At 42.2% G+C, this 17869-nt stretch overlaps 2 protein-coding genes across 2 annotated transcripts in view; one reads left to right on the forward strand and one right to left on the reverse strand.

Moving 5' to 3' along the window:
• Positions 1-252: 252 nt before the first annotated feature.
• Positions 253-2064, forward strand: LOC121000858 (gastrula zinc finger protein XlCGF17.1-like). Its single transcript, XM_040431590.1, has one exon. The coding sequence runs from the start codon at positions 606-608 to the stop codon at positions 1758-1760; it is 1155 nt and encodes a 384-aa protein (XP_040287524.1). The 5' UTR covers positions 253-605; the 3' UTR covers positions 1761-2064.
• Positions 2065-15399: 13335 nt separating this feature from the next.
• The window catches only part of LOC121002649 (gastrula zinc finger protein XlCGF26.1-like), a 67767-nt gene continuing 65297 nt past the window's right edge, over positions 15400-17869 (reverse strand). The window contains exon 4 of the mRNA XM_040434085.1: positions 15400-15791. Coding sequence (XP_040290019.1) covers positions 15400-15791 — 392 coding nt within the window. The remainder of the gene's footprint in view (positions 15792-17869) is intronic.

The raw sequence follows: 17869 nt of genomic DNA on the forward strand, positions 1-17869 counted from the left end.
AGTGTGATCAACTCTAAGAAGCAGTATGTCTGGTTTAATAGGGTTGATCCTACTGACACATGCTTTTTAATGCATGTTTTATTTTATTTTAAGGGAAGAGAACATTCTAATAGAGAATGGTAATCCAGCCTTACACTGACTCCATAGCCATAGCCTCCTCATATATCACCGCACTGTTCCTCTTCACTGCCCTGTACGCCAGTGCATGTAGCTGTCAGGGAGATGGGCACCACCTAATTGCACTGACTCGCAGGTCCCTTTATGATTCTCCACTCGGCATTCGAGCCTGGTGGTCTGAGGTCTACTGTCTTTGTCAATTTATCATAGAATTTTGCTTCAAGTTTTGCAATTTGTATCAGAATTTTTATGTTATAAAAAATCAATATCATTTTAAAGATTATATTATTTAAGAATTATTTTTAAAAGTTTTGTTCTTGACAGACGACTGTACCGGGATCACAGAGGAACACCTTATACCTACATATTATGATGCGGATGATTCGGTTGTCGCACCAGATACATATGAAAACCGTGCCATTATCCCAGTTGTACCCTCAGACCTTCAAATCAAAAATCTGCCATCTGATCCTTTAAAAAAGACTGTTATGCAGAATGCAAGCCACAGAAGTGGTGCTGGATCCCAAAGAGCTCAGAAAGGGAAGAAGTCTTATTCATGTTCAGAATGTGACAAATGTTTTACTCATAAATCATATCTTGTGAGGCATCAGAATATTCACACAGGGGAGAATCCGTATTCATGTTCAGAATGTGGCAAATGTTTTACTCAGAAATCAAATCTTGTGAGGCATCAGAATATTCACACAGGGGAGAATCCGTATTCATGTTCAGAATGTGGCAAATGTTTTACTCATAAATCATATCTTGTGAGGCATCAGATAGTTCACACAGGGGAGAAGCCGTATTCATGTTCAGAATGTGGCAAATGTTTTACTGTAAAATCACATCTTGAGAGGCATCAGAAAATTCACACAGGGGAGAAGCCGTATTCATGTTCAGAATGTGGCAAATGTTTTACTCAGAAATCAAATCTTGAGAGCCATCAAAGATATCACATAGGGGAGAAGCCGTATTCATGTTCAGAATGTGGCAAATGTTTTACTGAGAAATCACATCTTAAGAGCCATCAAAGACATCATACAGGGGAGAAGCCGTATTCATGTTCAGAATGTGGTAAACGTTTTGCTAGGAAATCAATTTTTCATAACCATCAGAGAATTCACACAGGGGAGAAGCCATTTTCATGTCCAGAATGTGGAAAATGTTTTGCTTTGAATACTCAGCTTGCTGATCATTTAAAAAATCACACAGGGGAGAGGCCATTTTCCTGCCCAGAATGTGGAAAATGTTTTGCTCATAAATCAGTTCTTAAGGTTCATCAGCTTATTCACACAGGAGAGAAGCTATTTTCATGCCCAGAATGTGGGAAATGTTTTACTCAGAATGCATCTCTTTATAAACATAAGAAAAGTCACACAGGAGAGAAGCCATATTCATGTTCAGAATGTGGGGATTGTTTTAGCCAGAAATTTTATCTCCAGAGCCATCAGAGAATTCACATAGGGGAGAAGCCATACCATTGTTCCGAATGTGAGAAATGTTTTGCTAAAAAAGTATCTCTTCTTAAACATCTAAGATATCACACAGGAGAGAAGCCATTTTCATGCCCAGAATGTGGGAAATGTTTTACTCGAAAAGCAAATCTTGTTACACATCTGAAATCTCACACTGAGGAGAAGTGATATTTATGCCCAGAACGTGTTTTACAAAAAAATCTAAATTTGAGAATCATTAGGGAAGTCACACAGTGGTGCAGCCATGTTCATGTTCAGAATGTGGAAACTGTTTTATTCAGAAATAAGCCCTTGTTCAATATCAGAGAATTCATACAGGGGAGAAGAAGTTCTAACCCCTTGCCAACATCCTCCATATATGTACGGTGGATGTTGGGAATTTAAAGATGGTGCACACTCAAGAGTTAAGTGAGTGCCATAGGCGAAGCATGCGTGCGGTTTCACACAGCAGATGACTGCTGGCAGCGTCCATGATTGGCGATAGCTCTGATCGCTGACATTCCATCAGATGCTGTAGCCAACTGCAACCACAGAATCTGAGCAGTCATTTACTGGGAGCGAGTGAGGTGTTACAGCTTGAAGAGCAAATGAATTAGAACCATAGATAACTTCATAAAACCAAATATAACAATAGCCACATGATGTATCCTGAATAAAAGATATAACATAGAATGGATTGTAGTTCAAGGCCTTTACCATAGCTACCATAAACAAACCATTAGAGAGATTGCTTACATGATAACAGAGTTTTTTTCTGTTCTTGAATCAACATGTAGATAAAAGAAACAGCGGCACTCACCAGTATTCCTCCTGCAGCTTTTATTGATCGATTAAAACGGTGGATGCGGGTACGTCACTATCGCTACATAGGACAACTCGATATAAAACAGAGTACAAAAACAGAACTATACAAATACCGCTAAATCGTTCTTATCATTTAACCCCAAAGGACCCATTGCATTTGTCTTGATAATCCATGAAGCCTCTCTTTGTAGTAGTATACGGTTTCTGTCCCCACCACGATCTGGGACTTGCTCGATCTCTATTCCTGCACATGTCAATACATCATTTCTCCCTTCATGTGCTTCATGTACATGTTCTATCAATCTAGATGCTCCTATACTTGTCTCTATGGACCTCTTATGTTCCCTAAATCTCACATGCAGACATGTTATGGTTTTTCCTATATAAAATCTACCACAAGGGCAAAAAAATGACATATACCACTGTCAGGAATAAGAACCGCCTTATTCCTAGTTATTATAATGTTTGCTGTGATAATATATGTTTTATGGTTATGTGTTGTAGTGTAACATGTTCTGGTGTGATTCACATATATATATACAGTATGTATTTATGTTGCCACGCCAGCAGCCATTGATGAAGGTTGAAGGCTGCATATAGGCCGAGATGTCTGCCTCATACCTGGGAAAACAGCAGCCTGCTCCCCGGGGGGTGGTTAGCACAGAGATGCTAACGAGGATGGGCCCGTTTGCTGGTCACACTTGGGACAGGGGACAGCAGACTCCGGCGCCTTGTGTCAGCATGGGGGATTCCTAAACAGAGTATGATCCATAATCCTTCATAACTTGTTCAGGAGGGATCGGATGTCCCCAAAATCGAGCTGATCATCTCTAGTATGATGGGGGCATCGCATGGACACCAGACATGGCATATCAACTAGACTTCATCTTCTTAAAATAAGGATCTCCTCTTTTGAGCGTCCTGGACGTGTAGCGTTTGATATGCTAGGACTCAGAACGATGAGATATGAATTATGAAGAAGGGCTGTATCTTCACCAGGGCAACTGGGAAACTATCTTTTTGATATTTTCATACCTGTTTCTTACATGGCCAGAGGATCGGCTGCATGGGTAATGTAGCTTGGTCCAGAGGGGCTGAGCCAGAGATGGGAGTGGGAATCCCCCTCAGGCCTGCCCCTGGAGGAAAGGCATAAACATGCAATCCCTGGATAGTTGGGTGTCACAAATCGAATTTGTTTGTGCACCATTACTCTGCCCAAATGTCCTGGGTGGAAAGGACTTTTACCACACAAATGTTAAGTATTAGAACTTTCTTTGTTTTCTCCTTTTTATTTTACAATTGTTTGCCATTTATGTATGTCTCTTGTTAATCATTTTTTGCAACCAAGTACTGTCTATTTCTTATACATTAAATCTAAGAGTTTGATGGTTTGTCTTGTAACCTTAAGAACCTGTTAGCTCCATGAAGAGTGTGTGTGCCGTCTGAGTCTGTATGTTGTTTTTCCGTGAGGCTTGCTATCGTGTGAGTGTCTGCTTGCGAGTGGAACACTCAGGTGTCCTGTCGACCTTATAACTGATGGGTTGCGTGAGTGTGCTTGCAGGCCTCAGGTGGCGATTTATGATCAAGTTACGGCCCGGCGTAGGGCGTAACAGCGTGTGAGGGCATGATGTGAATAAGCCTGAAGGGCTTGGGCAACCCTTGTCACGTGACGTGGTGGGCCGGTCTGGTCCCCGGTATGTGACAACCACAAATTGTGTCTTACAGAATATGAAGTGTCTCACCACATGCTCAACCCCTCCTATCTTAAGATACTTACGTCTGCACATAAACCTACACATGGAGCAATGCCCACAACTAAAATTACCTTGTGGGGTACACTTTCCTAGCCAATCCAGGTCCTCTTCTTGGAAGCGACTTCTTAATTCAAAATCCTTAATAGTTCTACTCCTCCTCAAACTAATAATGGGATTAAATTGAGTTTTCTCTTTTAAGGATTCATCCTGGGCCAGTACATGCCAGTTGCTTAAAATGGCCATTTTATTTATAATTATTATTATTACATAACAACAGTAGGGTACGCAGACCCCAACAAAGAACATTTTTTATTAAGTCAATGCAATTGTATATATCTGGGGTATGCAAACCTCGAAACTATATCACCAGCAAAAGAGCTCTATAAATCCTCAAACAATGTCGCTTGCAATTAGGGTACATCTCTTATTAGGGTAAATAAAAATCAGTTTTTATGTTCAAGTGAAAGAAAAGGAAGAAATAAAAACATAAATTTTATGGAGGGCAGGGGAACTCGAAACAGTCATGGAGCTTGGGATGTTATAATGTTAACATATTTTGAGTTAGAGGATTAAAAGGGAATGAAAAAATAAAATGGGAATCAGAGGATAACTGCTAATTTTGCCTAATGATTGTAGAAGATTGTACACTGTATATGATGAGAGACGGGAATAATGCTAGAAATGTAATCTTCATGCTTCCGCTAATTGTTGTAACCAACTATCAACATGTATACCTTTTGTTTTTCCTTAACCGCCTCACGTCCGCCCATAGGATATAAACGTCCTATGGGTGGACGTCTATTTCTGAAAGCACGTTTTAAAACGTCCTGTCAGAAATAGCAGCTGCACGCTAATCGTGCAGCTGCTGATCGGGTTGCCAGCTGTCAGTGACAGCAGGGCAACCCAGAGAGGAGGCAGGGACAGTGCCCAGGTGTCCCTGCCTTCACGATCGCTGCAGACACAGCGCTCACCGAGCGCTGTGTCTGCAGAGCAGGAAGCGCTATGCGCTTCCTGTTCCGGCCCGGCGGTCATGTGACCGCCGTGACCGGAGTGTGCAGGAGCTGTGTGAGGTCTCTCAGAGACCTCGATCAGCCCTGCTCTGAGGCTGTACAGCGCTGGATTGCTGCTGTACAGCCTCTATAGGGGTGTATTTGTCCTGTAACTGGGGCTACTATCTCAGCCCCAGTTACAGGAGAAATCAACAGTGTAAAAAAAAATAAAAAGTGAAGTAAATGTCCCCCAGAGGTCTTGTATGACCTTATGGGGGACGAAAAATGTAAAATAAAATAAAAATAAAATAAAGGGTTGAAAAAATAAATAAAAAAAAAAGTTTCACATGTAAAAAAAAAAAAAAATCCCAAGTAAGGAATAAAAAAAAATATTAAAAATAGAAAAAATAAAATAGACATATTTAGTATTGCCGCGTCCGTAAAAACCAGCTCTATAAAAATATCACATGACCTAACCCCTCGGGTGAACATCGTAAAAAAAAAAAAAAACGGTGTCAAAACAAGCAATTTTTGTCACCTTGCATCACAAAAGGTGCAACACCAAGTGATCAAAAACGCGTATGTCCCACAAAATGGTACCAATAAAACCGTCACCTCATCCCGCAAAAAATGAGCCCCTACATAAGAAAATCTCTCAAAAAATAAAAAAACTATAGCTCTTAGAACATGGAGACATTAAAACATAATTTTTTGGTTTCAAAAATGCTATTATTGTGTAAAACTTTAATAAATGAGAAAAAGTATACATATTAGGTATCGCCACGTCCGTAACAATCTGCTCTATAAAAATGTCACTTGACTGAACCCCTCAGGTGAACGCTGTAAAAATAAATAAATAGAAACTGTGCTAAAACAACCAATTTTTTGGTCACCTTGCCCCATAAAGTGTTATAATGAATGATCAAAAAATCATATGTACCCAAAAATAGTACTAATAAAACTGGCACCTTATCCCCTAGTTTCCAAAATGGGGTCACTTCTTGGGAGTTTCTACTGTAAGGGTGCATCAGGGGGCTTCAAATGGGACATGGCATCTAAAAACCATGTGGAGTTCCTTTCCTTCTGCGCCCTGCCGTGTGCCCATACAGCAGTTTACGACCACATGTGGGGTGTTTCTGTAAACCGCAGAATCTGGGTAATAAATATTGAGTTTTGTTTGGCTGTTAACCATCGATGTGTTAAAGAAAAAAATTGATTCAAATGGAAAATCTGCCAAAAAAGTGAAATTTAAAAATTTGATCTCCATTTTCCTTTAATTCTTGTGGAACGCCTAAAGGGTTAACAAAGTTTGTAAAATCGGTTTTGAATACCTTGAGGGGTGTAGTTTCTACAATGGGGTCATTTATGGGGGTATCCACTATGTAGGCCCCACAAAGTGACTTCAGACCTGAACTGGTCCTTATAAAGTGGGTTTTGGCAATTTTCTTAAAAATTTGAAGAATTGCTTCTAAACTTCTAAGCCTTCTAACGTCCTAAAAAAATAAAATGACATTTCCAAAATGATGCCAACATAAAGTAGACATATGGGGAATGTTAAATAATAAATATTTTATGAGGTATCACTTTCTGTTTTAAAAGCAGAGAAATTGAAATTTAGAAAATTGCGAATTTTTCAAATTTTTGGGTAAATTTGGAATTTTTTCATAAATAAAGGTGAAATATTTTGACTCAAATTTATGACTATCATGAAGTACAATGTGTCACGAGAAAACAATCTCTGAATGACTTGGATAAATAAAGGCGTTCTAAAGTTATTACCACATAAAGTAAGATATGTCAGTTTTGCAAAATTTGGCCTGGTCAGGAAGGGGGCAAAGGGCCCAGATGGGAAGTGGTTAATAAAATTTGCTTAAAAAAACCCATACATTTTCAGATCATTATTTTTCTCCTGCCAATTAGTTATACCATGTTTCTTCCCTGTACTTGACCAAGGGTATCTTGTTTAGGAGTCACTTTGTACATGTCTAATGTCAGCAGCCTTTAATAACAACCTTCCCAGTTTCCCTCTTATCTGCTCAACTAGATACCATTATGTCAAAGAAAATGGCTGCGTTATGTGTTGTATTTCTGTGTCTGAGATATACCGGTGTGTGTGTATGTATATACGCTGCTCAAAAAAATAAAGGGAACACTTAAACAACACAATGTAACTCCAAGTCAATCACACTTCTGTGAAATCAAACTGTCCACTTAGGAAGCAACACTGAGTGACAATCAATTTCACATGCTGTTGTGCAAATGGGATAGACAACAGGTTGAAATTATAGGCAATTAGCAAGACACCCCCAATAAAGGAGTGGTTCTGCAGGTGGTGACCACAGACCACTTCTCAGTTCCTATGCTTCCTGGCTGATGTTTTGGTCACTTTTGAATGCTGGCGGTGCTTTCACTCTAGTGGTAGCATGAGACGGAGTCTACAACCCACACAAGTGGCTCAGGTAGTGCAGCTTATCCAGGATGGCACATCAATGCGAGCTGTGGCAAGAAGATTTGCTGTGTCTGTCAGCGTAGTGTACAGAGCATGGAGGCGCTACCAGGAGACAGGCCAGTACATCAGGAGACGTGGAGGAGGCCGTAGGAGGGCAACAACCCAGCATCAGGACCGCTACCTCCACCTTTGTGCAAGGAGGAACAGGAGGAGCACTGCCAGAGTCCTGCAAAATGACCTCCAGCAGGCCACAAATGTGCATGTGTCTGCTCAAACGGTCAGAAACAGACTCCCATGAGGGTGATATGAGGGCCCGACATCCACAGGTGGGGGTTGTGCTTACAGCCCAACACCGTGCAGGACGTTTGGCATTTGCCAGAGAACACCAAGATTGGCAAATTTGCCACTGCCGCCCTGTGCTCTTCACAGATGAAAGCAGGTTCACACTGAGCACATGTGACAGAGTCTTGAGACGCCGTGGAGAACATTCTGCTGCCTGCAACATCCTCCAGCATGACCGGTTTGGCATTGGGTCAGTAATGGTGTGGGGTGGCATTTCTTTGGAGGGCCACATAGCCCTCCATGTGCTCGCCAGAGGTAGCCTGACTGCCATTAGGTACCGAGATGAGATCCTCAGACCCCTTGTGAGACCATATGCTGGTGCGGTTGGCCCTGGGTTCCTCCTAATGCAAGACAATGCTAGACCTCATGTGGCTGGAGTGTGTCAGCAGTTCCTGCAAGACGAAGGCATTGATGCTATGGACTGGCCCGCCCGTTCCCTAGACCTGAATCCAATTGAGCACATCTGGGACATCATGTCTCGCTCTATCCACCAACGTCACGTTGCACCACAGACTGTCCAGGAGTTGGCAGATGCTTTAGTCCAGGTCTGGGAGGAGATCCCTCAGGAGACCGTCCGCCACCTCATCAGGAGCATGCACAGGCGTTGTAGGGAGGTCATACAGGCACGTGGAGGCCACACACACTACTGAGCCTCATTTTGACTTGTTTTAAGGACATTACATCAAAGTTGGATCAGCCTGTAGTGTGTTTTTCCACTTTAATTTGGAGTGTGACTCCAAATCCAGACCTCCATGGGTTGAAAATTTGATTTCCATTTTTTTATTTTTGTGTGATTTTGTTAGCACATTCAACTATGTAAAGAACAAAGTATTGCAGAAGAATATTTAATTAATTCAGATCTAGGATGTGTTATTTTTGTGTTCCCTTTATTTTTTTGAGCAGTGTATAATAAATCTTCTCCATTTTTGAAAGTGCTTGCTTGTGTGTGTGCCTATCTTTCATTATATCTGAAAGTTCCATATGGAACAATTTTTTTTAACTGTTCCATAATGGTGTTTAGTGTTGGCATTTCCATCTGTAACCATCTCTGTAATATACATCTTTTTACTACCATGCAAATCGAATGAAACAGGCTAGGATGAGACCTTCTTGTACCCTCCTCTTCCTCTGAGGGTAAATAAGAAGAGCTGTGAGGTTAATTCCACTCTCTGCCCCCAAATATCTCTGATCATGTCCCCCACTTCTTTCCAGAGTCCAGGGCCCATGGTATAGGTCTGTATATCCTTGTCCACATTTAGGACAGTTTGTTATACGGTCAGGCTTTTCTGGGTGTGGGGGTATATTAAAACCATATATGGCTCTATATATGATTCTCAGCTGCGTATCTCTCCATGCTTCATTTACAATATGTCTTCTCACTCGCATCCAACCTCTTTGTATCATCTGAGCTATGTATCTTCTAACTTTTCTGCCCATTTTTTTAAGTCCCTAACCCTTTCATTCTGTGATTCTTCTTTTCGCATTTTATAGAAGAGACTGAGACCCTCCCAACTCCAGGATTTTATCTAGTGTGCTTTGATTCATTTCCTTATGTACCACTACTAGGTTTGAAGTGATAGCTGCTTTAATCTGAGCAAACTGAATAGTCTGAAAGGGGTTAAGGGAGAATTTATCTATTAACTCTTTCTCCTGAAGCCACCTGGGTTCCAAATCATGTAGTAAGTGTCCGACTTGTGTAATCCCTTTAGCTTTCCACTCTGTGAAAAGGCTATTTGTATGACCATGTATGAACTCCATTTTTTCCATATTGGAAGATGTTTAGATATTCTATAAGACAGCCAAAACCTATTTTTAATATTCTCCAAGTTGCTATGGTGTCTTTTATAAGTATAGACTGTTTAATCCACCCGGGAATATGCGTCAACCTAGCGTGTAATAGCGCCACCAGGGAGCACAGAAACCTCTTTCCAGTGATAGAGCCCAGTAATAACTTGTCCCATTAATCCAATCCGCTATATGTCTAGCCATACACGCTAAGTTGTAGCCTCTAATATCTGGAAAAGTTATTCCACATTTCTCTTTAGCTGCCATTAATTTATGCAAATTAATTCGGGAACGTCTTCCATGCCAAAGAAACACCGTAATAGCTTTTGTTAACCTATTGATATCAGCATGTTTTAGTAATAAAGGAATGGTTTGTAATGGGTATAGCAATTTAGACATGGACATCATTTTAAGTAGATGATTGCGTCCCATTAGTGATAACGGGAGATCGTGCCATTGCTGCAATTCTCTCAGAATCTTAGTAATCAGTGGAGCATAACTTGACTTCAAGGTGTTCCCTATTTTGATTCCCAGATAGGTTATATGTGAATTTGCTACCGGTATGCCCTCTACTTCTGCTACTCGTTACCTGTGGTACTTATTCTGCATGAAAAGTATCTCACTTTTTGTATAATTAATTCGAAGTCCTGAAAAGGACCCAAAGGTTTTTAATACTTGCGTGACTTTGACCATGTTTTTAATAAGGTAAGCCATAAATAATACTATGTCATCAGCAAATAGCGCTAGGGGCATGATATATGCTGACCTACTTCCAGTCCCTCAAAAATCTCGGATGAGTCTAAGTATCTGGCTAATGGCTCTATTGCCAGGCCAAATAATAGTGGGACATAGGGCCCCCCTGTCTAGTACCCCTCTGTAGGGTAAAAAAGTTAGACATATCCCGCAGTATATATCCTAGCCTTTGGGTTTAAATATGTCCTTTTAAGAACTGTTCGGAATAGACTAGTAAAACCCATAGCATCTAAAACTAGATCCAGCCTGTGACGGGCTGAACCGTCACTGGGGCTGCTGGAGAAGCCTGAGGGCCAGCCTCCTTCCTACAGAGTATGGACCGAGAACTATGGAGACCCCCTCAGACCTTTTGGGGTTACAAGGAACTATGAACCCTGATTTATGTGTGTAATTTATATGCCTCATATTTCCTATTGCCCATTAAAAAGGCATGGTGTGGATTCAGCAACACAAAAAAGGTTAACTCTGCACTGAGACTCCCACTGATTGTGTTAGTGATGGGATTAAGATAGTTGATTATAATAGCAGCCGACTCCTATGATACACTCAGGAGATAATCCCATCACATGTGTTTCCTCGTCCCCTATTCATCCATTATGGAGGGGGTGAAGATATCTGTTTGCATGTTCATTGTTGATTGTGTCACAGACAATGCCATTGTGTTTGTTGAATAGGGTTAGTTTGTGTTTAAACTGTACAGGATTGGCTGCTATGTCATGTCCTCAGTATGTCATGTGTCTATAAGTCAATGCTGTGTGTTCAATAAATAGTTCCTGTTTTACCCTTCATCATGTTGAGGCTGGTGTTTGGGTAACTGATCGACACTGGGGATTGCTATACGCTGAAGATTTGCTATACTCCCCTGGCTATACTATTGGCTCTTGTAAGAGCTGTTCCTGGTTCCTGTGGTGGTTTTGGTGTAGAGCGGAGTGCTTGGAGTCCTCGGGAAGCACTAGGAGCATCCATCAACGGAGGTACCCGGTCGGGGTGCTAGGAGATCCGTTACACAGCCATTTCCAGCTAATACTGTCAAACGCCTATTCGGTGTCTAGCGTGATAATGGCTGAATTTCTCCCTTGATAGGTCGGTGATCTCGCAACCGACAACGCCAGTAGTACCTTGTGGATATTAGTAACTGCTGATCTACCTTTAATAAAACCCACCTGTCTTGTTGAAATTAGTGTGGGAAGACTAGCTGCTAATCTATTTGCCAATAATTTGGAAAGTATTTCCAGTTCTTGATTTATCAATGAAATTGGTCTGTATGAGGATGGGTCTTCCGGGTCCTTCACTTTTTTATGTATTCGGGTGATGAAAGCTGTATTCATGTGGTCAGATATTTTACTCCCTTCCACTATAGAAGAAAATAAAGTAGTTAGTTCTGGAGCTATCTGAGTACTCATTGCTTTATAAAAGTCAGAAGTATACCCATCTGGACCTGGGGCTTTTCCGGAAGGGAATGATTTTATAGTAGATTGAATCTCTCTGGCTGTTATCGGGGCATTTAAAGAGGCAAGCTTTTCGTTAGTGATTTTCGGTAGAGACAATGCATCTAGGAATGTCTGTCCCTCTCTTGATAAAACCTAGCAAAAAAATTCCCAAGTATTTCATTTATATGTTTATGTCTATGCTCCCTGTTCCCATCTCTCTTCATACTATTAATGTGCGATTTTCGGTAGAGACAATGCATCTAGGAATGTCTGTCCCTCTCTTGATAAAACCTAGCAAAAAAATTCCCAAGTATTTCATTTATATGTTTATGTCTATGCTCCCTGTTCCCATCTCTCTTCATACTATTAATGTGCGTCATCGGGAGCCTATCTCTTGTTAAAGAGGCCAACAGTCTCCCTGATTTATGTCCATATTTGTGCAGCTCTACTTCAAGTCGAGACCTTTTTATAGTTTCCGGTCAGCCCACACGTCAAAGTCTCTCTGGGCCGAGATCCATTTATCTTTGGTAATCTGGGTCTGAGCCGGGAGAAAGTCTGCATATGCCTTACTCAAGTCATCACTCATCCTTTTAAAATTTACTCTGGCCAACTTCTTTTTGGACGAGACATTTGCCATTAAGCGTCCCCAGGGCTTGAGGCAGCTCATATTCAAATATGTAGCGCAGATCTTTTGGCGGCACCGATTCAGTTATTCCTACCATTCTCAAGTTGCTCCGTCGAGATCTATTCTCTAAATCATCTACTCAATCATTTAGTCGGTTAGATATCTGGAATAAATCTTGTAGTCTGGTTGTGACCTCAGTGGAGTTTTCCTCAATACACGCCACCCTTTGTTCCACCTCAGAGAATGCTTGTGAAGTTCAACTTCTTCCTGTAGCTTGTTCAACGCTATTTGCACCGTGGATGACAAAGAGGCAATGATGTCTGGCGCTAGTTGTTTCACCACTTCTATGGAAAGCTGTTTTATGTCCACATTTTCCCCTGTATTATCAAACAGATCCACCTGTGAGTCCACTGGGTGGTTGTTGCGCTTTTCACAATCCCTATGCGCTGGGATGGAAGGTGGAGACAGCGCCATATTGGGAAGCGTGGGGCCCTGTGTGTTAGTAGTTCGGCCCGAGGAAGTAGTTTTCTGCCCGCTCGGGAGTAATGCTCCATACACTTACAGAAGCCAGTAAGTAGTAGAGTAATCTCCCGTTACTGTGGGAGGATATGGTCAAGTGGGCTTCTGTATAATTCAGTGGCGAGGAGCTGATGTCTCTGCGTCCTCACATATCGGCACCGGAACCGAAAGTCTCATGGCCTTTTTAGTAAAGAGAGCCATTGGGTTGTAATTAAAAGTAAAAACTGGTCTCTCACTCTTGCTTTTACCTCTAATCTATGTTTAATGAGGTCCGCTCGTTCTCGTGCAAGGGCCTTCCTATAGGCAGAGTATCACATTCTCTGGGTATCCTCTCTGCAAAAAACTTCTTTTTAACTTTAGATTGTTGAATGAACTCATCCCTATCAGTTACTATCCTTCTAAGGTGCATGAACTGTCCATACGGGACTGCCAATGGGGCGGGTGGAAGCTACAATAGTGCAAGAGTGAATTTGTGAAAGTGGGTTTCCTATAGACAGCAGTACATAGATTACTATCTCTTACACTAATCTTAATATCTAAAAACTACAACTCCTCAATGTATATCTTAGTGGTAAATTGCATATTCATGTGGTTGGTCACATTCATATATTCCACAAATGCATCAAATTGCGCCATTCTACCTGTAAAGACATCGTCAATGAATCTCACAAATACCTTAATATATGCCACAAAAGGATTCCTCACCGTAAATACATATAGATCTTCGAAAACTGCAAGAAACAAATTGGCAAAAGTACAGGAGACCGGAGTCCCCATGGCTGTCCCCGTTTTTTGTTTATGCCACTTTTTGTCAAACCTAAACGCATTATGGGTTACACTGGACCCCCAATTGTTGTGGTATCCTGGTATATAGGCTTTCTACTTCAATAGATGCCAACAAATATCCATCTTGCCATTCCAAATCCCTAATCACCTGCATTAGTGATGATGTTGATCAGTTGGATAAGCGAGTGATGGACACACTTTTGGAATTGCAGAGATGTGAACCACATACAGAGCAGGAGATGGTGAACGCTTTACTAAGGGTATTAGATCCACGTTTTCCCCACCCTTACCGGCTAGTGGCAAACTGGATTTATTTCAGAAGCAGGTACTTAAAGGAGTTAGAGCATTAGTGTACTCATGTAGTGAGAGCAACCTAAATGAGGGAGGAAAAAAAAAAGCTTTAAAATGGTTGAGTAGTCAAAGGGATCTGATTGTCAAACCGGCCAACAAGGGTGGGAATATTGTGGTGATGTATAGGAATTATTATTACGTAAGTGAAGCAGAAAGACAATTGAATAATGAAGATTTACAGGTGAAACTTGAAAAATTAGAATATTGTGCAAAAGTCAATTTATTTCAGTAATGCAAATTAAAAGGAATTGCATTAATGCAGCTTCAAATTAGAATTTTGTGAAAAGGTTCAATATTCTCGGCTCAAAGTGTCCAGACTCTATTCAGCTAATTAATCCGTACCCCCTGAGCAAAGGGTAGCTGAGATTGTGACTTTGGGGTTTCATAAGCTGTAAGCCATAATCATCCAAATTATAACAAATAAGGGCTTGAGATATCTCGCTTTGCCTGTAATGAGTTAATCTCATATGTTAGTTTCACCTTTTAAGTTGCATTACTGAAATAAATGAACTTTGCACGATATTCAAATTTTCACCTGTATATACAGACCTGAAGTCAAATCCCATGTATAAATATCACAACCAGTTGAGATCTTTTTTATGGAGATATACGGAAATGGGTTTTTTTGTCCATAAATCCTGTCGGAGAAACTATACCCACAGTTTCCTACTAAGCCTGTGTGGTATTTTATACCTAAAGTACATAAATCACTGGTGAATCCACCGGGGCGACCTATAGTGGCGGGGATTGGTTCAGTTACCGAACCCCTTTCACAATATGTAGATTGGCTACTTCGTCCTATTTGGAAGACACCAGTGATTTTTTTGGAGGTGGTTAGGGATTTACAATGGCAAGATGGATATTTGTTGACATCTATTGATGTAGAAAGCCTATATATAAGCCTCCCCTCCCCCATTTGCTAGCCAAGCTGTCTGTTTATGCAACAAGAAGAGCGGAGGGTGGCACGCAGCTCATCCTCACGTCTCACACAAGATGTGTCAACAATGATGAATGGACTGTAGAAGAATGCTTGAGCCAATTACCTAGTTAAATGATACTCATGTATACTCAGTGCCTATAGAAAAGCACCTCCTTGAAGTGTCACATATGAGGTATGCAGTATTGATTAGGGATGTCCCGATACCAGTATCGGGCCGATACCGGACATTTGCACGAGTACTTGTACTCGTGCAAATGTTGCCGATACCACGGCCGATACTTCATGGCCCTAGATCAGCGGTGGCGGAAGCGTGTCCCATCTTCCGGGCAGCGGCTGCAGCAGCGTGTCCCATCTTCTCCCGGGCGGCGGCTGCAGCAGCGTGTCCCATCTTCTCCCGGGCGGCGGCTGCAGCGGCGTGTCCCATCTTCTCTTCCGGCCGGCTGTGGCGCTGCTCCCAGCTGATCAGCGTGGGGATGGCAGCGGATATTATACACCTTGGGACGTGCTGGCTCGGCAGCGGCAGGAGGAGGCCGCCTCTGGCTGGGGTTCTGGATATTATCCTCAGGGGACTGCAAGAAGCTGGGCCGGAGGTGGAGAGATGGCAGGAGCTGCTGGAGCCCAGGTACTGCAGTCCATTCTTATGTTTGCCAGCCACATCTGATTCTGAGAAAGCTGTGTGACAGCCAATATGGCCGCCTCTCATAAGCAGAGCCATCCAGAGCAGAAACGGGAGGAGCTGGCATTGAGAACTTCAGGGAAAGTGGGTGACAACCCCTGTGACTGCTGTGATGATGGCTGCTGTGGTTGTCACCAAGGATCTACCAGACTGGGAGCACTCCTACAGTCTGTGACTACTCAGTCGCCTTCATTATGCTGGCCATTAAAGGGGTTGTCACAGATTTATGCCGGAAATATGTAATGAAGTAAAGAATATCGGAGAGGTCACGTGGCTGAACTCTGTGCATCTGCATGGGAGGATTACATCAGGCCAGGTGGGTATGATGCATGAAATGGAGAAGAAATCCGGTTAATTTCTCTCCATTTCATGTTAAAACAGACAAACAGTGAATAATAAAATAAGGTGGGGGGGGGGCAATAGGCATATAATAGTGATCCCCAACCAGTGTGCCTCCAGCTGTTGCAAAACTACACCTCCCCAGCATGCCCGCACAGCCAAAAGCTGGAGGCACATTGGTTGGGAAGCACGGTTATATGTCCATTTATTAATTTATTAACCCTTGTACAAAGGAAAAGTAAAGCAGTTGTCCATAGCAACCAAATTCCAGCTTTAATTTTTTTCATTGCTATCAGCAACTGCGCCGCTATTTCTTTGTACAAAGTTTGATAAATCTCCCCTAAGACTAAATTAAATTTGAAGTAAAAACATTACCACACCATAATTGGTATCGGTGAGTACTTAAATAAAAGTATCAGTACTCGGTCTTAAAAAAATGGTATCAGGACATCCCTAGTATTGATGTTAGAGCATCCAATAGCAGCAATTTGCAAATAGTTGAATATGTGTGTCACTCCACAAAGGTTCACCAAACACATGAACACACACATATAATGTAACATCATATTTTATTAATCAGAAATTCGTACAGTACATAATAAACATCATTAGTAAAAAAGCAGCAATGCAAGATATACTATGACAGAATGCTCCCCTCCCCCCCCGGGTACACCAGATCAGATGCTATATCTATTAGAGTCTGACATTAGTTGTCAATAACTGAACTCGGATGATAAGCAAACGTCCCAAGCCCTGCTCACGACAATGCCCACCTCAATGACCTATTGCCTACATATAATAGCAGTAAACCAGTGCCAATAGGGAATATCCCTCACTACACCGTATCAGGTACAGAATACTACATCAGGCAATCCAGCAATTGTAAGTGAATAATACAAGAGTACAGGGTAACCAAATACTGACCAGGTGTCACAATGCGGTCTTCTGGGAAGCGGGGACGGCCGGGGCGCGCTGATGATGCTCGCCCGTTCCCATGACAACCGCAATAGGGCTGAGTGCCGAGCTGATCACTCGGCGCTCGGATGCATCAGAACTCAGGAATCATGTGACGCTGGCCACGTCACATGACTCCACCAGCGCTCTATTTAAACAGGCAACCTGCTGGCCACAGATTGTCTGTTATTGAGGTCCTTCCTGCAGGATACTCACCTGGTTTGTTTGTTCCTGCTTGGCTTCCGATTTTCTTTCCGTCTCATCCTCTGGTCTTGGCGTGCTCTCCTGGTTTGACTTCGGCTTGTCCTGACGATTCTCTGCTTGCTCCTCCGGTACCTATTCTGCCCTCTTGGCTTTGACCCGGCTGGTTTGACCTTTCTGTTCTATGTGTTTGTCTTCCCTGCACTATCCGAGCGAAGGGTTTGTCGACCAGTTGTCCCTTGTCGCTAGGACTTGCAAGGCAAGTAGGCAGGGACAGGGGTGAGGGTGGAGTTCAGTGGTCACTACCCCACCCCCTGCGTGTGTGACACCAGGGACCTGGTGGGTCAGCACATGGACACACCCCTACCCTTTAAAAGAACCGGATCTGGCAGCCATTTTACATTCTGTCTTTTGTCAGTGTAGGGAGAGGTTGCTTTATTGAGTAGGGACAGTTAGGGACACCAAACGCTAGCTAATAGGGTCACAAAAGTCCTTTTAAGGACTAGTATAGGTGTGCTATCGATAGGTGTGACATACTGAAGGGTGTGATATACCTATAATATACTATCTAACATAGAAA

The sequence above is a fragment of the Bufo bufo genome, chromosome 5 (genome assembly GCF_905171765.1).
Source record: "Bufo bufo chromosome 5, aBufBuf1.1, whole genome shotgun sequence".
NCBI lineage: Eukaryota > Metazoa > Chordata > Amphibia > Anura > Bufonidae > Bufo > Bufo bufo.